General features: G+C 37.2%; 2 protein-coding genes and 1 long non-coding RNA gene across 4 annotated transcripts; 1 reads left to right on the top strand and 2 right to left on the bottom strand.

Annotated features, from left to right (window-relative positions):
* Positions 1-1,850: 1,850 nt before the first annotated feature.
* LOC103713793 (pterocarpan synthase 1-like) lies at positions 1,851-2,783 on the bottom strand. Its single transcript, XM_008800821.4, has one exon. It carries the CDS (start codon positions 2,643-2,645, stop codon positions 2,085-2,087), a length of 561 nt encoding a protein of 186 aa, XP_008799043.2. The 5' UTR covers positions 2,646-2,783; the 3' UTR covers positions 1,851-2,084.
* A 5,410-nt stretch (positions 2,784-8,193) lies between these two features.
* LOC103713752 lies at positions 8,194-14,712 on the bottom strand. 2 transcript variants are annotated; one of them, XR_605094.4, is made up of 2 exons: positions 10,298-14,712; positions 8,194-8,676 (listed from the first exon to the last, which is right to left on the bottom strand). It is a non-coding gene; the product is annotated as an uncharacterized LOC103713752 (long non-coding RNA). The 2 variants fall into 2 exon arrangements; XR_005514894.1 differs by having other exon boundaries at positions 8,218-10,220.
* A 6,518-nt stretch (positions 14,713-21,230) lies between these two features.
* LOC103713792 lies at positions 21,231-23,078 on the top strand. Its single transcript, XM_039117811.1, has 3 exons — positions 21,231-21,702; positions 21,926-22,115; positions 22,385-23,078. Exons 1-3 carry the CDS (start codon positions 21,565-21,567, stop codon positions 22,846-22,848), a joined length of 792 nt encoding a protein of 263 aa, XP_038973739.1. The 5' UTR covers positions 21,231-21,564; the 3' UTR covers positions 22,849-23,078.
* The last annotated feature ends 425 nt before the right edge of the window (positions 23,079-23,503 follow it).

Raw genomic sequence — 23,503 nt, 5'->3', positions numbered from 1 at the left:
ATATTTGGATAGACAAGAAGAGTTAATGTTTAATACCAATTGCCACTTCTTGTTGAAAGCGCAAGTACAAGAAGAAATATTTATGATGTTTGACAATGTATGCCATGCTTTACCAAGACATCATATGATTCCTTGCAACTAACACAGATAGAATTAAGTGAATTTGCAGAAAACTGTAATTGGGAATAGCAAACATATAGAATTAATTTGGTTGGATCATGTGAGGAAGTGTTCACACCCTTGTAGTGAGGTAGCAAGCCTATCCCTTCTTGCATGCATTACCATTTCCAATCTGAATATATTTTCACAATAAAAATAAATGTACATCAAAATGAAAAGAATGATGATTTATGTAATAACTATGATATCAATTTTACATAGAAAAAAGAATTAATTTTTTTTAGACATTTTCTCGAACAATGGATAAGCATGGTTAATGAGGTTGAGAGGGTGAGAGAACTGTCAACAAAGGAGGATGGGACTGTTGCAGATGCGAACGATGCCGGAAAACGTAAACACATAGCTTACCTTCGAGGAAGAAGATAACATGTAATTATGTGCGTGTGCGTGTGCGTGCGTGCGTGTGTGTGTGTGTTTGTGTGTGTGTGTGTATTAATAAAGATGGGGGCTTGAATTAGGTTGAAGGTCCGTTGGAACCTAGCCATAATATTGTCGGGGCCGCAAAGTTTAGATTCCAGTTTGAGCAGAAGTCGATCTAGTCCGACAAGCCACAAGTTGGCCCAGATCCATTGGCATCTCTAGATCGAGTTAAAAGGAGTTGAAAGATAAGGGAAACAGTAGAAATGTTTTGTTCAATTAATATTGGTTGATTATTTTAACCATCCATCAATTTTGAAGGTACACTAATACTATTTTATGTTTTCAATCATCTATTAAATTTATTAAAACATGTAATTATTTGTATGAAGCATAAAGTTTATTTATTTATTTACTTAGTTACTTATTTATTAGGTTAGATTGGGTTTATTTCGATTAAAGTTGGATTTGGTTAGATTTCCGTTCAACTAAAAGTGCCAGTCCCGTCTAAATTTGTAAAAGCTTCTCTGACCTACACGACTAGCGTGGATTGGATTCCGACTGAAGCCAACCTAAGTTGCGCCTCAGTGAGACCAAGGCAAGGCCAAATGAATACCAAATCACCCAAATTCTCGTGAGGACAAGATCATCTCTCATCCTAACGCCAATTACCCTCAATTCCTTGCTGCCACGGTAGACCGGTGAAGTGGGTGGTGAATGGATGGATAATCAACAGCCCACATCACCACTAGGTCGGTAGTGAACTGCAGATCGAGTGCCAGTATCACCAAGAGCACAAACTCGGGGTTGGCCGCCATTAAGAGATAAACGGTCATCAAACAAAACAACTCATGAGCACATCATATACAGTGCACGATATTTGATGACTGTCCATATCTTTTAATAATAGCCTTTCAAGAATACATAGTAGTCTGCAGTGCGCGGGCCACACCCACTATAGAGAAAATGGTAATTTTCAACTTTGATATGCCGATGCTAGATAGAAGTATGATAATTTGGCTCGTAGGCTAAAATTTGCTGACCCTTTTTAGTAGCATCAATATGTTTCCAACTTTTGCGATGATTTTGAAAGCATCGAAAATAGAACCATCGACACTTTTTTCCATCTAAAAAGTCGGCCTGATTTTTCACCACATATCATCTTGGTTGTACGTCAATGATTGCTTGGCTTCTATGATTGGAAGGACCCTATGTATCATGTAAGGCTACGTGGAGGCGTGGAGCCCATCCAATCATAGATGGCATGATTAGCTAACAAAACAAAGACGCTGACTATATTACAGAGAGCCAAATGAGCAAAAACATGCTTTTTTTTTTATTTTTTTTCGGGTAGATAACAAAATAATTTCACTAACAGCAGCATCCACAACCAGCAACCATGGGAAATTCAAGAACTACGTACAGAACTTGTGCAGCAACATGACATGCTCCAAGTACGATTAACAAGCGAACGGCAGAAAGAAATTTAAAACTAGCAGCGAATACAGCGACCTCGCAGACCGAAGGAATCAGCAAACAGCAGCTCTTCAATGGTGCAAGACGTAGACGTCATACTCCACCACCGCATTCCCGGTGAGCATCTCCAACGTGTGGGTCTTGGCGAGGGCGTAGCCCCTGGCGAACCGGAACTTGCCGCTCCCGCCGACGACCGGCATCTCTCTCACGTCGTCGAACACCGAGTTGCGCCCCATCACCGTGATCGTGCTACCGTTGAACTCGCCATCCACGAAGGCGAGGTTCATGGCCATGAGCAGGTGGCCGAGCTCGTCGAGGGACGCCGTGGCATACATCCCCTGTGCATGGCCGACGAGCTTCGAGTCGGCCTCCGGACCCTCCGTCAGAGGGTCGTCCATCATCATCACCGCCCCGAACCCCGTCGGCGACGTGTTTGTGATTGTGGATTCTGCGACCCTCATCGCGGTCGGCCTCGGCCCGGTCACGATGTCATGAAAGAAGAAGTGCAGGTGTGTCTTGATCTCCTCGCCCATCTCAAAGCCATCCTCGGCAATGGATGGAGTGAGGAGGAGGAGGAGGAGGAGGAGGACGATGGGGAGCGAGGGAGAGAAGTTTGGAGAGAATGAGGCCATGGGGGAGAGGCCAAGGAGTGTGGATTATTGGAAGGAGTATGGGGATGAGACAGTATGGAAGGAGTATTTAACTAAATAAGTTGGTTTGGTTGGTTTTTGGGTAGAGGCCAGCAGGTAGGAAATAGCTTCTCGAGGACACATAAGAGGGAGGTGCTCAGTGACCAAATTCACCAAGAACTATGACCAGATGGCAATTGCTAGCGGCTGCAGGATGGGCCTTAATTATTCTAAAAAGAAGAATAAATATTGGAGAGGAGACAAAAAATTGGAGTCAGAGAGCAACTCCATAACTCTTAATTTACTGTGCTTTATTTTTCTTTTTTTTTTTCTATCAATCTTGCATATTATTATGATACCATTTGGAGCGACTCGTCTCTATTTGCTAACCGCATGCTGTTATACCGACCAGTTATGCTCGGCCTTTTCTACAAGTTGGTAAAGATACCATTTGTAGGATAAGTGTAGAGATATCATCAGAGTGGTAGTCCGGAGTGTAACTAAGGGGGTTCAGAATCGATTGCCCACCACTTGTCCTTGTACGCGCTATAAGATATAGGCTTTCTATGAAAGCGAACTTCACTCATTTGTTTGCCCGAAGTCTGCATCTTCTATTACATCGCAGCTACCCGACGGCCGAGATGTGCGTTCGTACTAAGTACCCCCGACACATAAGATCAAATCCGAAATGACCTCTCGGTTCTCTGTGTTAAGACCTTCCAATGCTATTAGCCATACTCTGAATTTACAGTCAAATTAACAAGTCAGCTTGAAAGAAGATATATAGATTGTCACGCTCTCGATCCGAGTTCATGAACCGAGAGTCGCGTCAACCACCGCATACTCATAGAAAACTCTTCCCACAATTTAACTAATAATATGCAAACTTTATTTCATTAACTAACTCAACTCACAATCTCTCATAATTCTAATATTAGTCTAAGATAAAACATCAATTTAGATAAACTCTAATCTAAGATAATTTGTGTCACAATTTTTTTAGTCGTTATCCTATATTGAAAATCTCGGTAGGCTAGTTCTCTGAAATCTGGAAAAAAAAAAAATCGTATAATAAGCTAAACAGCCCAATAAGTAATGATCACTTTAGCTAAATAAATCAGAAAATAAATAATAATCGGCTATTACTGTAGAAAATGATGTTTCTACAGGTTGGTAAACATACCATTTGCAGGCTGCAGAGATATCATCATCCTCTGAATTTACAGGCAAAACAGTAAGTCATCTTGAAAGAAGATATATAGGTAGCTCTGAACTAGTAAATTTACAAATACTATACTTTATTGATTAAATATATAGCAGAATTTAAGCCAAAATATCACGAATATATATAGGATAACAAATGCCGGTAACAACAGTCAAATCAGTCAGTCAGTTGATAATTAAGCAAGCTTATGTATGCCTTGGGAATCACAAAAGGGGAAGTTTCTGGGAATGATAGAAGTTTTTATCGTGTTAATGGGTGATGTTCAGATAACAATTAAGGACATCGGCTCCTTTACGTCCATGGGGATGAGTACTCTTCTGATCTTTAGCTACAGCAGAAAAATTAATACATAAATATTAAAAATAAAAAATTAATTAGTAAAATGAGTTCACTGAATATGGTCTGCAGACCTCTGGCTGTAAATTAATGAGACATATTAACAGCATTTAGTAGTATTAGGCAGGGGCTTGCCCAGGTGATCACCCAGCAACTAGAGATTTGGGTTCGAATCTTTGATGGTACACTCCGTATACTCTATCCTGAGTAATTATAGTGCAGACGGTTACGGTCACAAAAAACAATAATAATAATTATATTAAAGGTGGATCTTCCTTTCTTCCTCTCAAAAAAAAAAAAAGTTTAAAATTTATGGTTACGCTTGTGGTTTGAAATATAATTTTAAGTACTAAATTTAAGCATATCCTAAATTTATTATGATGTTTCTTATATTTAGAAGACATATATAACGGTACAGGATCTTTTCTCAGGTCTTCAACCCTTTGAATTTTTAAAGGTGTTTGTAAACTTTCTCCAATCATTACTGCCCAAAGATATAATTTATAGACCATAGAATGTTTTGTATATAATTCTTGTATATTATTTGCTTGGTTCTTTTGAGAGATTTTTTTTATTTTTACAAATCAAAATTTAGATTCTTAGCATAATAGGTACATAGAAACTCTTGATAACCAATAAAAGCTAAAAATTGCTTTTCTTACTGCGTGCCTCTCCCAACAAATATTGTACTTGTCGTTGAGGTGCTCTTTGTGATGTATGAATTATCGAGGCAAACTCGAACCAAAAAAGATATAATTGCATCATTGTTCATGTCGATCAACGATGCTTAAGCAAACAAAAATATAAGTTATTTAGGCAAAATTATGCATAATGTGTGAAATTAATTTGTCTATTCTTAGCAGTATTTACTTTGTAGAGGGCATACTCTAATTATACCCTTGTTGCAGCCCTTGGGACTAAATTGAAATCACAAACATAGGTGGATGGACTAATACCAGTTTGTGATTTTCCACAGAATAAGGTAAAATGCTTGCTGTGCATCTGTCCAAAATAGATAATTGAATGATTCTCACACGACAAAAAAAAAAAAAAAAAAAGAATAGGAGCTTCGAATAGGACTTTCTTATGCATGAGTTCAATTTAAATGGCAGATCAATTGCACTTGTGACAACCGATCTTATGGCAGGGGAATAAGATATAAAAAAACAAAGTGGGTTTGGAGGTCCGTGATCCATCGTCGCCATATAGAAAGAAAGAACTGACCTCATCTGCAGTCCACGGATGTGCTTATTTAAGGAGGGCAATCCTTTAATTGTCTTGTATCATCAAAGTTCAAAGAAAAAGCCAATAGGCCAGATCGGGGAGATCAACGAACCAATCCTTATATGCTATTTTTTTTTTGGTTGGTGTTAGGTCACCGACAAATAATTAAGACCCCATCAATAATTTTTTGTCCCCCCGAGAGAGAGAAGAATCAACTTTATGGGAATGAAAAGGAAGCAATCAAGAATTTATTATCGTTTTTAGTAAAATAAAAGTCTTTATTACTGAAGCTACTTCGGCTACCAAACCAAATATTTAGAGCGGGGAACCGATTCCGAGAAGAAGAAAATCACAACCAGCTCAACTTGAATTTTCTAATAATATTTTTTTAAAATAAAAAAAATAAAAAAATAGAATTTATATTCTCTTTTTCTTTATTAATCAACTGATAATTCAATTGATAAAAATACATATCCTCTATTTATAATGATAAATTTTATTTTTGAATAATGTAAGTTAGATTCTTCTTTTAGTTTAAATAGCACTAGTTTTTCAAAAAAATAGATATAACTAATAAAATAAGCATGAAAAATCTAAAATTCTACATAAAATAAATCGCAACTCCTACATCAACTTTACTTTCAATCTCTCCATCTAAATTTTTCTGAACTAAGAGTTAAACTAGGCAAATCTTTCAAAAATAATAATAAAAAAAATTGTTTGATCAGCCTATATCAAGCCCTAATAATGAACTTTAGATCAATTTACGAGAGGCACAATTTATTTTAGGAGTAGTGCCATATTATAAATCTATTTTTTTAAAAAAAATCGTCTCAATCAAATATTATGATCAAATTATAACCTCCAAAAATTTAAACCTTCTTGACATAATTGATCTCATCTTAAATATAGTAAATCTCACTTATAAACCCTAACCAACACTATCCATAGTAGCCAAAATGATCAATATCGGATCAGGTGGCTCATCTGGACCAAGCGATTAGTCGATATATGGTTGTACTATAAATTTGATCCCATAACTTAGATGGTTGATAGCTATATCTGTAGATAGAAAGAGAGAAATATTGTAATAAACCTAGCTTACTCATATTTAAATAAAAAACAAAAAAAAGAGGAAAGTGGGATATGGATAAGTGTCTATTACAAAATGGAAAAGCATAACTATATTTTTTTATTTAGCATTTATTAAAAAAACTAAGATTAGAGACGGTCCAACTAGGATCAAGATGAGCGCAAGGGTATCTAAGTAATTAGCATTCAAGACCTACTAGCTTCTTTTATTTTTTGGGTAAAAGCAGCATTTCATATAGGTCAAATGTGAATATATCCTGCCAAATCAAAAAAAAAATAAAAAGTACAAGAGAAGAAAAATGTCCTCAGTGGATGTCCATATAATCTCTCCAGAATGCCGGGCAACAAATGAGGCGACCCAGTCTGCAGCACTATTCTCCTCCCGAAACACATGCAGTGCCTGAAAAGAGCTCAGCTCCTGGACCAGTCTGCGAGTATCACGGATTAGAGGGTGACCATCATTAGATCTATCCACCCCCCCCCAACCAAGTCAATCACCACTGAATAATTCCCCTCGAGACATACGCGCTTAGCACCAAGTACCCATCTCGCAAAGGAGATACCCTCGCAAGCTGCTCGTAGCTCCGCCCCAACTGCAATAAGACCGGATGTACACTGGCCACCCGCCGCTATCATCCTGCCGAGGTGATCTCTGCTTACAAATCCGACCCCTCCCGACGTCCGATTCACCGACATACTACCGTCAAAATTCAACTTGGGATGACCAAGGAGTGGGGACACCTAGAAAACAAGGGCAAATGTGGGCGCTGAGACAGCAGATCGAGTGCCCCTGACCATCTCAGAAGTGAACACGGCGATAACCGAGAAGACCTCTCTCGCATGAAGCACAGCTCTATCCACCACCATTCTCGAGGGTAACCTCCTGCTCTCAAACAGGCCGGCATTCCTATCCAACCATATGTAATAAACCAACTATGCTAATAGTATCCGCGTCTCCAATGTCTTAGGACTCCGCATAGAAGCTCTCAGTCGATGAATCAAATCCTGTGCATACTCCACCGAATAGGAAAGAGAAACAGGTGACCTGCACAATATGTCTCTGGCCTTAGGACACCGCAAGAGGACGTGATCAATAATCTCCTCGGTATCAATACACACCTCGCAGCACTGAATGATCCCCCCCCCCCCCCGAACTAACAAAAACTTACTTGATAGGCAACCCCATGCCACCTTCCAAAGAAAAAACGCAACACGCGAATGAAACTCACTACTAGCTTTCGGGTGAATAGTTTTTCATTCTTAAAATCTCTCTCTTGATTCAAAATGGTGGTGCAATATGCGCCACATTTTGTTGTAGTCATAAAATGAACAAGATAAATCAAAAAATAATTATTTCTTCAAAAATAAAATCTTAATGGAACCATACTACCCCATTTATCCTTTACAAACATATCACATCTCCCCTTTATAAATACATAATTTTTCACCCTTTTTTATTTATAAAAAAGGCTTGAGCCCATCACATTGATTTTGTAAATGTATAATTATCTTGAATAAAACAACTAATATTGTTTTCTAATCACCTCAAAGGGACGAAAGAAGCATGATAATTTTTATTCCAAAAACTTAATTTTAGTGATCTCTTAATAGGCTTGAACCTTAATGAAGTTTTGACCATCTATTTATGCAAAAAGAAAAAAAAGAATGATCTCCTAAGATAAATAAGAAATTCTATGATTTCTTTTGAGAAGCATACGACTATTTATCTACTTCTCAAATTCCATAAATAGTCAGAACATTGAGGAAGACCCAATAAGTCAACCATTATATCACACTAATTAAGAAAAAGACAAAAAAAAAACATGACTAGGGTAGCCAATGTGGCATTAGAGAGAGAGAGAGCGCGCGCAAAGGCTTAGGCATGGGCTGCAAATGTTCAATACAGGATGCTGGTATCAGTGACACAGACATCAATGTGCACAGATGTCATATAAATTATCACTTCCGGGAACCGATTCATGTGTTTGATACATCACATCTTGGTTTTTGATGAATGCTGTTCGCTGATGCCCGTTTTATATGAACAATAACGCCCCTGGACTTTCCACCTTGAGGTATCCAGGAAGTGGAGCTTTCTATCTTAGAATTCCTAATAGCATGATAGTTTGACCAGATAAAGCATGACCAGGTTTCCTTCTACATAACAAAACGAGTATGTAATCATGTTACATTTTGCACCCAAAGGAAGAGCCTTTCGTATTTATCTTGCCAAATTCTACAAAAAAATACACTTATAACACAGATAAATACATGTATATTACAGCAGAATTTTTAGATGAGACACCGCCAATGATACAGGGCAAGAAAACTAAACATTTGAAAAACCTGGAAACGAGAAGAGTATTATCTAGCATCCAACTTGTAACTTTCCAAAAGTCTCCAAAGATTCAAAACACCTATTTAAACGCATTGTTTGTAATGAGAAAATTAGACTTGGATAATCCTACAGTAGACATGCCTGTTATCAGTGACTAGAAGTGTCCTGTTCATGGATGCCCCTCCAGCTATGCATAAAGGAGGCCAAGCAGGAAAAAAGTAAAAAAGAAAAGGCACAGTAGATTCTTAACCTGGACTCAGAATTTAAAAAATAAAACTTAAGTAACAGAACAATGTATGAACAATCTAGTCCTGCAAGGAAATAATGTAACATATGCACATTCAAGAATAACAGAGTATAAGAGAGGAAGAATAGGAATAGTTAGAAGCATAAATCCTGAAGAGGAGGAAAAAAGGAAAAACGAGGAAGGTACTGGAAAAAACACAGCAGAAGGATAACAAAAGTGTCAAATTTAGAAGAACTGGAGGCTCCAAGTTTGCTCATTTTCATACACTGAGAAGGGTCTCTAACAGGCTGCAACGTTGCCTGCAAAACAGCAAGCCATCCAATCTTGCCACACAAGTTAGAGCAAGGCAAACTAGCAGTCATTATGCACGATGTCCATGGCAAATTCAAAACATGTGAAAAAATATAACAGTACTGAAAAAGCACAAGAAAAGAACAAAAAGATAACAAAAGAGTGTCAATCATAGGAAGAATCAGAGGCTCAGCTTTGCCTATTTTCATACACTGAGAAGGGTCTAACAGGCTGCAATTGGTTGCCTGCAAAAAATAGCAAGCCATCCAAATTTGCTACACCAGTTAGAGTAAGGCAAAATGGTAGTCAGCATGCAAGATGTGCATGGCTAATTCAACCGATGTGGATTCACATACACAAACACACATACGTATGAATTTATGTATGTATGTATGTATGCATGTATGTCCATATATATGTATATGTGTATGTATATATATATATATATATATATAGAGAGAGAGAGAGAGAGAGAGAGAGAGAGAATCTAGGTGCTCTTGCAGATGTAAGCATACAATTTCAGCACTTGAAGCATCATGGAGATGCAAAGGCAAATCATCACAGCCTCTGACCGCAGACAAGAAGAGGAAGGAGCAAAAATGGATGAATGAATGAAGCAGCAGAAGGAAAAATGTTGGGGGACCCACTGGCTGGAAAGAGGAGGCAATCCTTCTCGGCAAAAAGGATATAACAAATTACATACCACAAGAAGCCTTGCCAGAATAAAGGATGTTTGAGAATATACATTTCCTTAACAAATCAACACGGTATCAAGTATCAACTCTGGCAACATTGAAAGTTACAAATCATGATATCAATGCAATCCTGCACATTTGTGTAAAGAAAATAAAAGTTATCCAAAAAGAGGTTAAATGAATAGTTAAGAACACCAAAACCATTACCAAAGAGAAGACTGGTTCCTCCAGGCCTCAAAATAACAAAGCCAAGTTTCAATATCCAAGCTTAGCCATGCTGCTGAAAATAGAACAGAAATGGTTTAATGATTAGGGGTGCAAACAAGTCAACCTCAAGTGAGCCAAGCCTAACTCTAGCTCAGCTCATTTTGCAACCAACCTAAGTTCAAGCTAGCCCATTTAATTTCCAGCCAAACTTGAGCTGCTCACAAACAGTTTGTTCAACAGATTTAGAAAGACTGTAAGTCCTTTTAAGGCTTTCATATAGTTCTTTTAGCTAATCTCCACCATCATATCTCAGTATTATAGAAGAAATTACATTCTTTTTCATTAAACTATGTTAGCCTTCAACAAACAAATACGAAAATAAGATTTTCATATAAATAATAAATAATATCCAGTAATAACTTGTTTTTCCCCATACCAAGCGGAGCTCGAGTGAGCCAAGTCAAGCTCTAGCTTACCTCGCTTACCTTGTTACAAAGTGAGTGAGACAAATTGAACCCAAAATTTCAAGTCAAATACAAGCTGCTCACAAATAGATCAATTGTCTCACAGACCTATTACTAACACAGGAATCTTAAAAATTAAAAAAAAAAAACGAAACAAAGCTAAGAAGAAGAAACATATTGACTAGCAGGACCTAGAAAGCAAACCAAGAATACTGTGAGTTGGTAAAAGAGGCCCAGTTTTGCTCATTTGTTTGCCATCATCTGGGGAAGTGCAATCAAGCAGGCCGAATATTAAGCTGAGATTTAAAGTATTTATAGCTCAAACTCATGCTTATTTTGATATGAGCTGCAGAAAACTGGCATGCTTATTTAACAAGTCTAATGTGAATTATGTAATAGCTGCACCCAAGGATAGCCGTCTTGGTAATGGACTCCACACATGTACCATCTCAAGTATCCGTACATGGTACAGTATAAGACAACTAGTGTCTGTATGGTACGAGACTACATATCGGCTCGGTACCAGTATGGTACCGATCGGTACGGTAAATCTTGGTTGCACATGATTGCTAGTCCAACAACACAACATCCAATTTAGACATGCCAACATGAGTAAAAATGAATCTTGCAACTCAATTCCTCCTTGCAAAACTACATTACATCTCAAGGATCCAGCCAAAGACTGAATTGATTGAAATTCAAAGAAATAAAAATCTGCCATGAATCCTGATCATTGGAATTTCCTACATCTGAGGCTTTAGAGCATTCACACTCTGGACATTGCAACCATCTAGGGGCATGCAAAGAAAGTTCAGCAACAAAGAACACTGTCCTCATTCAGAATGCCTCTGCTTACCCTGACATTACATGGAATTTTCCAGGTAATGAGTTTTGTACATGCCTCCAGGAATTGAATATGAAATCTTCTTAGGTCTCCAATCTCTCATCTATGACTGGTTTTCCCCTTTAAAGCCAAAACATATGACCAAAATTGCACTAGTGTGTCTGGCTTTGCTGTCTCTCATCTTAAAGCTATTTGTCTCCATTATCCTATAACTTAAGCTTCTTGAGAATATATTTGCATCTACGCTAAAACAGTTGACTTCAAAAAATCAGAGAAGCTACTCTGTTTATTCTTTCTCCATATGAATCTCCAAGGCCTGGGTATAGATTACATGCTTATTGTCATAAATTTATAATCCTTAACTTCATTTCAATTTCTATAAACATAAATCAATAACATTATAATTAAATGTATTAAATAATCAGAACAGGAAGAAATGTGATAAGCTAGCTTTACATATATACTAGTGTGCATACATACACACACACACACATATACATCATACACACATGCATACACCCACATATACATGCATGTATTTATCCTTCTTGACATGTGCAGTATTTCCTTTTCCTTCTTGTCTCTACATTTGCAATTAAACATTACTACATGGCTGAAAGAGTTTAAAACATAGATACATACATGATTAACTCCAACTCAATCCTAACATGTTCAAGAGTTTAAAACTAGATTCTAACTTCTATTAACAACTTGATAACAACACAAGAAAAGCCTCGTTGCCATGTGTCAAAAAGGCATTGATACTTTATAGCACACCCCACCATGTATCTCGCCAACACTATGAACTGAAACAACCATCATATGGCAAATGATCCAACAGTGCAGTCCATTCACTTTGCTTCATGGTGCGGTAGGCACTACATGATGCCAATTCAAAGGGACCAATGAGGATAAAACACACCAGTTAAGTGACTTTTTGATTTACATTATTGAGTTACAAAAACATTTCCAATTTCTTTTTTGTTACCAAGGTCAAGCCCTGTAGTGTTATTTCTATCAAAAAGTTTCTCTGCACTGCTAATAAGCCACATGGCATGAGGGTTTGGTCCTTTAAACCAAAACCCTTTGACATTGCACCAAGCCAAACCAGCTATCAAACTAGTTTCAATCTGATCTGCTCAATGTCACGCCCCATCAATGGCCTAGCCCTTCTCTAAAAAGCTAACAAAGACACAATAAACGAAACATGACCTAAGGAAAGAAGGCAGCCTCTAAATCCTCCCAACCTCTACCACAAGCCTCATTAAGCATGTGCTTGCTCTTCGATGTTGCTTCTAGTTTGTAAAAAGAGATGAAGAAACCAAAAGTTCAGCCTTCTAGCTTCTTCTATATGTGTTTTTTGACTTTATCTTCTCATGAAAGCACTTTCCATATAATGTTATCAAATACTTCTGTTTTCCTTTATGAAGTGCTTTTTTGCTCCAAAAATCACAAATCCTTTTTTTTTTAAAAAGCAATACCAACTATTTCATAAGTGGCATAGGAGAATTTTTTCCTAAAAAAAAGGCTCAGATCTGTCCATGTTGCTGAACAATGCGTGATTAAGAAAGCAAGGTTTTCATCTCAGCCAAGATCTCAGACTGCATAAATATCGGGCACCCCTTGATACAATGTACTAGCCACCGGACACATCCAATGCATCTTAAAGGGAAGAGAGAAGAGACCAAGTGATAGAATCCAATCAATTCACCAGTGGGATAATTAACGTATTTTTTTAAATAATTAGACGTTTCCAAGTATAAAATGTGACAAGAAATCAAGAGGATATTCTCTGATTTTCAAAACTATCATTTCTACATATAGTATAGATATAAAAAACTCGCCCTGGTGATATAAACTGATAAAATATCAGATATCAGCTGATACGATACATTCATATTCGCTGATATTTTTCGGTCATCTTTTTACTTCCCTAAATAGGCTTTTTTAACTAGTGAAATTAGAAATCGATGCTTAAGTATAGTTTTTAATTTCATATTTCCCATATCGGCTGACAATTCAATATCTCAGTCTAAAAATGTCAGCTGAGATCTTGGAAAATCTTCATTCTCTTCCGATGTCCCCACTTACCATATTGGCTAAAAGATAAACCGAGACCTCAGTTCATCTCGGTCTCAACCACTCACCATCACAACTGATATATCAAGACTTAAAGACCTTATAAGAAAGCAACAAGTGCCTCAAAATAACAGATCTAATAAAATGGCTGCCATGGTTGCCTGCAAAACAGCAGAGCATCTCATTCTTCCCTGCCTATTCCAACAAACCTGCAAAAATGAATCGAGCTGAACTCAAGCAAACCAAGCTTAGTTCCAGCTCAAGCTCAGCTGAACATGAGCTGCTTACGAACAGCTTGCTCAATCTAACAGTCATAGACAAAAGCCCCTTAAAAATCTCGGACTCCATGAATTGCATCCAGCGACATTTGAAGTTTTCCATTTCAACACCGCAGAAGACCTAAATCGAAGCTATTTACATCACGTATGCCCGGCGTCAGTAATCATGGAGAGGATAAGGTACCATATGCACAGCAAAATGCCGTGTATCCCTAAAAATGCATCTGGAAAGGGCTTAAGCCCTAGTCCCCTGGTAAAATCATCATAGCCCTCTTGCTTTCTGTTCTTGTTTTCAGAAACCCAAGAACAAAACTACATGGACTTAAACAACATCTATGATGAAACCCTTTTGTGTCTTCAAATTGTATTGTTCGTAGAATCTTTAGAGCTCTTGGTAAAAAATGAATATAGAAGCAAGGAATAGCAAAAAAAAATGTCATAAATCGAAGGAAATTGAGAAAATGAACGAGAACTTATCTCGGATGAAGAAAGAAGAGTGAGACATCCTCAGAGTCGCAGATCCAACCTTCCATCAAAATAAATAAATAAACAGAAAGGAATCTATGGTTCTGAGATCCAAGCTGCCCTGCCACCGATGCAAAGAATAAAAGAAAGAGTTATGCTACCGGACCCAACCACGGTACCCGAAAAAAACCTAGAGAGAGGAGGAGGGAGAAGAGGAGGAGAACGACAAGAAGAGCGAAGAGCAAGGAAGGCAGAAGAGATACAAGAAGAGGAAGTGAGGGTGAGAAAAAAGAATCGATCGGCGCCCAAAGTAGAGCAGAAGGGCCCCCGACCCTTCAACTTCTCTCCCAAGCCTCGTACTAGGGCTGGAATTGGGCCCGGGCCCGGGCCGGACCGGGTCAGGTTATGAGCTAAGCTAGAAAGAAATGATATTGTTGTGGCCCGGCTCAGATGGATCGTTACCCGGAAGGCCTAAAACAGAGCCCGAACTCGAATCCAGACACAATCCAAAATGGAGCCCAAACTTAGATACTTATTTATAAACTACTTAAAAAATAGAAAAGCTGTTTTCAGTTATGTTATCAATTTATTTTTCTATTAAATATATCTCTAATTAACAGATAGTTGCTAACGTGAAGCTATAGAATTTTATCTAAAAAAATATAAAACTACAGTATGAAAGATTGAAAGATTAAGCTTCAGTCGGTTTCAGGCCGGCCCAATTTTTAGTCCAAATGAATAATTCGGGCTGACCCAACTAGATTTGAGTTAGGCTCGGGCTTGATCTCGGGTCGGGCTCAAGATGGAATTTTCAAAAGTTTTCGAGCTTAAGACTGACCCAAATCCCAAAAAAAAATCCAGGCCGGGTTTACGTGGGGGAGTGGTCCAGCCCAGCCTGGCCCATTTCCAACCCAACTCATATATGCAAGCTAATTGGTAAAGTTGGCGGGGTTCATAAGGAAGGTGGTGAGTTTTCTTTTCTATTTATTCAAAAAAATTAATGCTAATACAACTTTTTTATTTTATTTTTGCGATGGGGGTGTGCATCTTTGAAAGAAGAAATTATATCCTATATGGCATGCACCATGTCGTAGTGCATGCTGCCAATCATAGCCACTCATTTTTAAAGTGGTGCGTCGAAATAAACACTTGATGAATGAGGCTTACAAAAATGAAAGGCTATGATTGGTGACGTGCAAGGCTGCGTGATGTATGCAGAATATAATTTCTCCTTTGGTAGGGTCTTAAGCTCTTCATTAGAAAGAGTGACCCTAGACATCAGCAAGCTATGTGCCAAAAACTCTCAATTTGAATGATCCTCGATGCCTTCTCTTAGTATTTGAGCAACCTTGCGGAAGGAGATTGAAGTAGAGAAATATCAAAACTCCAACAACAAAGAATAACGAGGTACTTGGCCTTTTGCAGTGATCCAGGAAATAATTCCACCCATAAATTAGAAGTCTAGAAATATTTATTGCACTTTGAATGTCTTCTAAGAGGTACCCTGAAAGCTCTGCCACTATGTAATGAGCATATAAAAATTCCTCTATTAAGTATAAAGATGGCTCATGTTTGGATAGAAATTTAGCATGACATCCACTCTCTTGAAGAAAAAAAAAAAAAAAAAGGGAGGGAGTGGAAGAGGGAAAGCGGTTTCGGGCTTGATCTTTTAAGGTTCGTTTGGTTGGGATATATGAGACTATCAAGTAATATGACAACTTCTAAAAATTATTTATCTAAAAAAATAATTACGAAAAAAAATAAATTTTACCATATTTACTTGGTAGAAAGTTTACTCCACAAAATGGCATCAAAAAAAATTACTATATTCAATTGGAGGTAATTTTATATAGATATATTGCTAACTTTCCAATATTGCTCTTAAATGAACATTCAAATAATAGTATTTTTTCTTCAGTTCATTTGTTGACCATTTATGGTCTACTAACATAAACACTATCAAGATTAGCTTTTTTAAATTTTAAAATATATTTGCATAAGTCCATAAATATTTTTAATTAATTATATATATATTAGAAAATACATTTATTATTACAAATAAATTTTAGTATGTCTTGGTATATAAATAAATATATTAATTATTAATAAATCCTATATTATATTTATTGATTATTAATAAATATTGTTAATTATTTATTAATAAATATATTAATATACTAAATAAATATAGGTAATCGATATATTAATATACTTATTATATAATAATATATACTAATGTAATATATATTAATACAATTAATACAATATTAACGTAATATAAGTGAGGATATTATTATTAAGAAATAATATCTATAATCCATCATGACAAAATAAATATCATCCTCTAATGATATTTGTTCTACATTCTCTCTTAAGAAAATAGATATAGGACCTACTATTTATATACCAAAAAAAAGCACTTTAATAAGATGCTAATTACTTACTTAGGGCAATGATACCATAGAGCATACCCGAACATATAGCAAAGTGTCTCTCAATGGGCCAAATTTATGATGTCGAGATCACCTTGAGCAATAAGGTTGCAGGCAAATTTTTTTGACCCTTTTTGAGGCAACTGAGACAGGACTATGATGAAGTTTTGCTAACCAGGAATGGTGAGACATTACCAAAAGATTTTCCTACTTGCAGTACAACAAAACGGTGCATGAGCAAGAAACAATGTAAAAATACTGAAACAAAAAACAACACAAAATTAAAACACTATGCACCAAAAAAAAGCATAAAGTCGACGTATTTAACCTGTCAACTCTCAATCAACTCAAGGGGGCAGCCTCACCCCTAGACAAACTGCTTAATTAGCCAACCAAACTGTTGATAGCCTCCCTAACCCTTCTAAAATGGAACCTGCTGATGAAGTCATCCTTTTAGTAACCTTTCCTCATCAGTCAGGACAAGGGAAGTCATAAGCACATCAAAAAGCAATTCAGCAGAAAAATCCTGTTGAGCTGACCAAAAACCCTAAAATGATTGAGTCTTCCAGGTTAGCAAAGAATATGAAACAAATCTTACCAAAACGAATCTTAAATATTACAAATATTTACAGTATAGCAAGAAAAAAAAAAAGGTGACAAAAGAACTAAAGAATGGTACTTAAATTGCATAGATGGAGTGTGAGTACCCATGCAGGCGTGTGTTTAGTTCCACATCGATTATTCGCTGGACAAATCTTGGATACTTATATAGGATCAAAAAATTCAAATAATATCTTTCAGTTAGTCTTTTTTTATAAGATCTTGAGTTGTGACAAATAGTATCAGAGAGGATCCAGCCCATACTTATGTAGGCTAGAAGACACTGCAGCACGAATTCATTAATTATTAGTGTAAATTAATTTTTCATCCTTCTAATGACCCTTTATCTCTCTAACAAATTTTCTAGCTAGGTGATAAAATTGGTTAAATAATTAATAAATTAATTAATTATTTATTTATTTAGATCAGATTATTTGCCACTCACTCATTATTTTTTATTATTTTATTTAGTTATTTATTTATTTATTTATTTATTATTTTATTTTATTGAAATATAGAAGGGTTGCCGGCCATGGGTGGTGGCCGACATGGTGGCTGCCACCGTGGAAAAATTTACCAAACACAGTTTTTCATCTAAAAATACTTTTGGAGGGCCAGAAAGTGCTTTCTGGCCCTCCAAAAGCTCCTCCAAACAGGGCCTTAGTCCTACATCGATTATTTGATAGGTAGATCTTACGTACTTATACAAAATCAAAGAACTCAAATAATACCTTTCAACTAGTTTTTTTTGGGTAATATCTTAGGTTGTGGCATAAAGATGTGGAAATAGTGAATCATAGACTTTGTGAGGGTGTAAAAAAAGAGAGCTGCACCTTGAAGGTCACTGGTGGGGTTGGATCAAGCACGGACCAACCTACGATATATCCTAGGCTTGTTCATATCCTTCTGTGTATCTTATGAATGCTGAATTTTTTTTTGAAAAGAAAAATGTATTCAAATACATGAGGCTCCCACCATTGCAAGATCTAGAAAGAGTCATGTATACATTGTCTTACCTGACCTGCATGCAGAGAGTACTTCTGTATTTCAAATCCGTGACACGTAAGTCATATGATTGAACAACCTTATCATTATACCAAAGTATTCCTCCTACCATCAATGTCCCTCCAATTCAAAACTCCTAGGTTCCATTCATTTGTCAAATCCTGATTAGCTAAACCCTCATTTATATATGTATAACTAATAGATCCAATCTTTCAAAATGAGGGGAGAAATTCTCCTTCTTCACATAATTATTTCTAGACATTTAAAAATCCAATAAACTCCTAACCATGTTCCATTGGGCGGTTCAAAATTTGGTTTTGAATGAGTAGGGATTGTCTTTAGGAAGGCAAAACATGGACGAAAGATGGAACCCACTTATTTAGTGATTCCATGCATGATTGCACATTACAGGGGGTATTAAGATTAAAAACACTTAATCCGCTAGCATCATTAGAGTATATGCGTCTCATTTTGATTTTACACCTAGCCACTGCCGACATTACCTTGTAGTATAAGAAACTAGTACTTTCAAATATGTAATTCAATCCACTTGGAAGCAATCTTTGTCAAAGTATGTAATCCAATAAAAGATTGGCCCCTACTTCTGCAATGTCCTCATCTCCCACCAAGGATAAGTTATAGTTGAGAACCCATCAATCACCACTTTAAAACCAACATGATGAACATGAATTCTGCCACAAAGATAATGAATTGTTGCATGAATCAATTCTTTTTCACTTCTTCCATGCATGCAGACCAGATTAACAATATTTTTGATTTGATGCTTAAGTGTAGATCAGCACTCTAATATGTAGTTTTTTAGGCCAAATTCTACTCCATAGTTTAAAACTAGTACCTTTAACAAACCTAATCTTCTACTCCTAGACAAAAGCAAAGACAGTACTTGGTTTGGGCCACCCTGTTTATCTCCTGAACTGGACCACCAATTAGAACAATGTTAGCCTCCCAAATGATGAAACTCTGATCTATTGCACGGATCAGGATGGTTAATGGGAAAGGGATACGGGCACATCAATTGTGAGGCCCACCAACTTCAAATGGCAGTCTAGTAATTTACACTATATCAGTGTGGTTTGCACACCAGCAACATTTACATTCATTGCTAGGGACAAGGCTAGCCCTTTTTTCCGATGAATAAAGCCTCCTGTCACTTTTTATGCTTACCCCTTTCTTTGATACCAATCTTAGGGTAAAAATGGATCCAATATTATCCGTCCAAATTTATTTTTTATCCAAATATATTTAAATACAAAAAAAATTTAAATATTCGATTAATATCTATTCGTATCCATATCTAAAAAAGATAATTATAGATAAATAAATATCCGATCCGTATCCGAATATTCTATTTAATTTGTAATCTTATTTAATTCTATATGGCACTCATAAATTTTTAAGAAAAATAGATAATTAGATTAGCATGCTTGATTTATTATCCATTTAGTAGTATCTTTGATTATGTAACGATAAAATTTAATTATCTAATTTATATCTGTATTTATATTTTAGGTATTCGATCTATATCTATTTAAAATAAATATGGATATGAATTTTTGCATCCAACTAATATTTATATCTGTATTTATAGCCATCAAATAAAATAAATATATTAGTATTTCACTGTATTGGATCCCATTTGAGCCCTATTTGAGGCTTCTACTGCACAGAACCTGGGGAAAAGAGGAACAAGAAACTCAATTAGCAACTTTTGGTGGGCCTATCAATTATAGATAAAACCAAACAGTCAAAAGGATCCATCTCTGCTCTCTATAGGGACACTAGTGAGGGACTGGGGAAGAGAGAGAGGTGGGCTGAACAAAGGAGGACAAATCCTTGCTCCTTGGTGAAGTATGTTAATTGCTAATCAATAGACATTGTAGATGGAGCACGGACTTGACAAATGCTGAATCCTTAGTGAAGTATGTTAATTGCTAATCAATAGACATATAGATGGAGCATGGACTTGGAAATGGGGAGATAGTCCAAAGCAATTAAATTCAAGAAGCATAGGGTCCTCACTCTATGATAACAACATTAATTAGCAATCAATGGACATGTACGCCGACTATCGACTACAAAGGACAATCAAGAAAGCCAAAAAGAATTAACTTGAATTAACTGCAAGTTAATGTTAAGGTTCATTTCTCTCTTTTATCCTCCATCAAGAAGTGCAGCAGGATTACAGTTTACATCATTTCTTTGCTTTTGCAAGCAAAAGAGGTCAATGGAGAAACGATGGGCTTTTAACATTTGAAGCCCAACGGTAGAACGACATTTCTTCTGTTTACAAAAGAAAAGTTAACTAGCAATCTCAAAACCCTCAACAAATCTGACTATTTGCATTTATAACCATATTGATAACGATCAGTAGCTTTCATCAATAAGCATTTGATTCATAATTCAGTGCCAGCGAAATGTTTTGAATGCTGTATTTTAGAAATTTTTGAACTGAACTTTGAACTTGGATTGTTGAAAAAGGATTTATACACCTCTCTATTTAAGATGTAGGTGGTAACAAATCTAAAACTCAAAACTTTTCCTTATGGCATCACACTAGTAGAATCATACTACAAACTCTTTGTAGAGTTGGATGCAGCAAGTATAGACTTTGTTTGCTGACATTTATCTAACATCATATGCTAATCACAAGGGACACATGTTAGCAACTGGAGCTATGAGAAGAAATGGCTAGCTGCTATATGGTGAGTGGCATGTATCCAATGCCATACCTTAGTTTAGCACAACAAAGGAAGGAAGGAAAGAGACTAGAAGAGAAGGATGCCTCTGGATATTCCCTTCCTGCTTTGCTTCACATCCCACTGTATCTGTATATAAATCCCATCAGTCCACTTCACTCCCTCGCCCTCTCTCTCTCTCTCTCTCTGAAGCGCCTCTTCCCTCTGTTGACATCAGTTGCCATCACATAAGTGGAATTTTCTCGCCACCCAAGAAGTTTTAAGTAACCCCAATGCACCATTTATTTATATATATTGATATCCATTTGATTTTGTAAGTTCTCTTTCTTTGGTTTTCCTGCGAATCTGAGGGCGAAGGGGAGAAGGGGGAAAAGGGGAGGAGAATGGGTAGCTCGGAAGAAGAGAGGCTGGTCCAAATGGTCCAAGACTTCATTGAATCAGACGCACCATCAATGCCCAACCCCATTCCATCCTCCTCGCAGGCCATTTCGCTCCACCAGCACACATGCCTCCTCCTAGAGGTTTGTTTAGCATGGAGCTCTTTAACTTCAATCTCTCCAACTCTCTAAGTTAGTTCCTTTTTCTTTTTTCCTCTCTCTATTGTTTTGTAGGAAAACAAGTTTATTCATGCATTGGTTTGTTTTCTTGGCAACATAGTTACATGCATCCAAGTGAACGATTTGCTTCTTTTATTGTGTTTTCTTTTTTGTCTTAATTTTCTTTTTTTTGTTGTGTGGGTTGAAGAGGATACTTGGGAGTGCTACAGATGCTGAGATGGAGATTTTTGATAAGGCCTTAAAATATGTGAGAAAGATGGGAGATGAGAAGAAGCAGAGTAGTGTAAAGAAGAGGCTAATGATGAAATTGAGGATGGATGGTTATCAGGCTTCCCTATGTAGATCTTCTTGGGTTTCAACCTTGGAGTGTCCTGGAGGTGATGCTTCTTTCCTTGACTTTTTTCCCTCTTTCGTGCCTAAATTTTCCTTTGGTGATGTTATAGAGAAGATTTCATGTTAGTCTCTCTTTGAAGAGCTAGTCTTCCTGCTTTCTTTGTTATATCCACAAATTGAAACAGTTTGTGAATTTTATGAAGCCTTCTTTTCCTTGTATACTACTAACCAAATCTGCTTTTGGGTTTGTGCAATGAATTCTCTCAAAAGTTCTACTTGTGATTCTTCTTTTTTCCCCAATGTTTTGGAGCAGGGGATTATGAGTATATAGACATTGTGATGGCAGAGGAGAATGGTGCCTCATGCAGGCTAATAGTAGACATAGATTTCAGGTCCCAGTTTGAACTGGCCAGACCCACCTCAGCCTACATCCAGCTCTCCAACATCCTCCCCCCAATCTTCGTTGCCAAAGAAGAGAAGCTTAAGAAGGTGGTCTCCCTCCTATGCTCAGCTGCACAGCAGTCTCTCAAAGAAAGGGGCCTCCACATCCCTCCATGGAGGAAGTCAAGCTACATGCATTCCAAATGGCTCTCTTGCTGCCACAAAGCCTCCACCATCCCCTTCCCCAACGCTTTATCACCCACCAAGAAGGATTTGATCCAGAAAGGAAGGGATGCCTCCTCCCAAGCCAACGACGACAGGGGCAGCAGGCCTAAAGGAACACAGGGGTCTGGCCTCTCAAGCCAGTTCTCTGAACTCAGTATAAATTGTTGCTGACTTTGATGTCATGGAGTGGTAGATTTTTGGTGAGGAGCCTCAGAGTTTTGGCTTTTTTGGTTGCTTCTCTTTGCACTGAGGCCCTTGACAAGGAGGAACATCTTTATATCTAGTTTTTGCTCATCTATATTAAAAAGAAAGGGCAGTTTCTTAATTTTGCAATGTGGGGCCACCTTCTGGAGAAGAGAGAAAGAGAAGGTTTTGACAGCCACTGTAAGTACACAGTGCCATCTTTGGGCTCGTTTCTATGGGAGCATGTTTTTCTCCATGGATTTGTAGCATTTTGAGTCCATGGGAGGCACCACCTCCTAATCTCCTATTGGCATGGCTTTTCTTGAACTGTTGCACTCCAATAGTGGCAGTTCAGAAGAGTCAGCCAAAGTGAATTACTCTCTCTTCTCTCTCTCTCTCTCTCTCTCTCTCTCTCTTTGTGTGTGTGTGTGTGTGTGTGTGTGAAATACTGGTGGGAGTTGGAATCTTGCTGAAAAGAGTGTGAGTGGAGGAGTGGAAAAGCAAGGCATAGTCATTGTTTGATGGATTGAGGCAACCTTTGGCTCCAACAACTGAAAGCAAATAAATAAAAGTAAAAGAAGACAGAGGAAGGGTGCAGTGGCAGCACACAAGAGATTAATTGCGTCATAGCAAGTGATGATAT

This window comes from Phoenix dactylifera, chromosome 1 (assembly GCF_009389715.1).
Source record: "Phoenix dactylifera cultivar Barhee BC4 chromosome 1, palm_55x_up_171113_PBpolish2nd_filt_p, whole genome shotgun sequence".
NCBI classification, from domain to species: domain Eukaryota; kingdom Viridiplantae; phylum Streptophyta; class Magnoliopsida; order Arecales; family Arecaceae; genus Phoenix; species Phoenix dactylifera.
This window is presented reverse-complemented; position numbering and strand designations above follow the sequence as displayed.

Excerpts from the sequence above, each read along its gene's own strand:
- LOC103713793 (XM_008800821.4), bottom strand. The coding sequence starts at position 2,645 with ATGGCCTCATTCTCTCCAAACTTCTCTCCCTCGCTCCCCATCGTCCTC.
- LOC103713792 (XM_039117811.1), top strand. The coding sequence starts at position 21,565 with ATGGGTAGCTCGGAAGAAGAGAGGCTGGTCCAAATGGTCCAAGACTTC. Across the intron at positions 21,703-21,925 it reads ACACATGCCTCCTCCTAGAG|AGGATACTTGGGAGTGCTAC; the intron begins GTTTGTTTAGCA and ends TGTGGGTTGAAG. Across the intron at positions 22,116-22,384 it reads AACCTTGGAGTGTCCTGGAG|GGGATTATGAGTATATAGAC; the intron begins GTGATGCTTCTT and ends GTTTTGGAGCAG.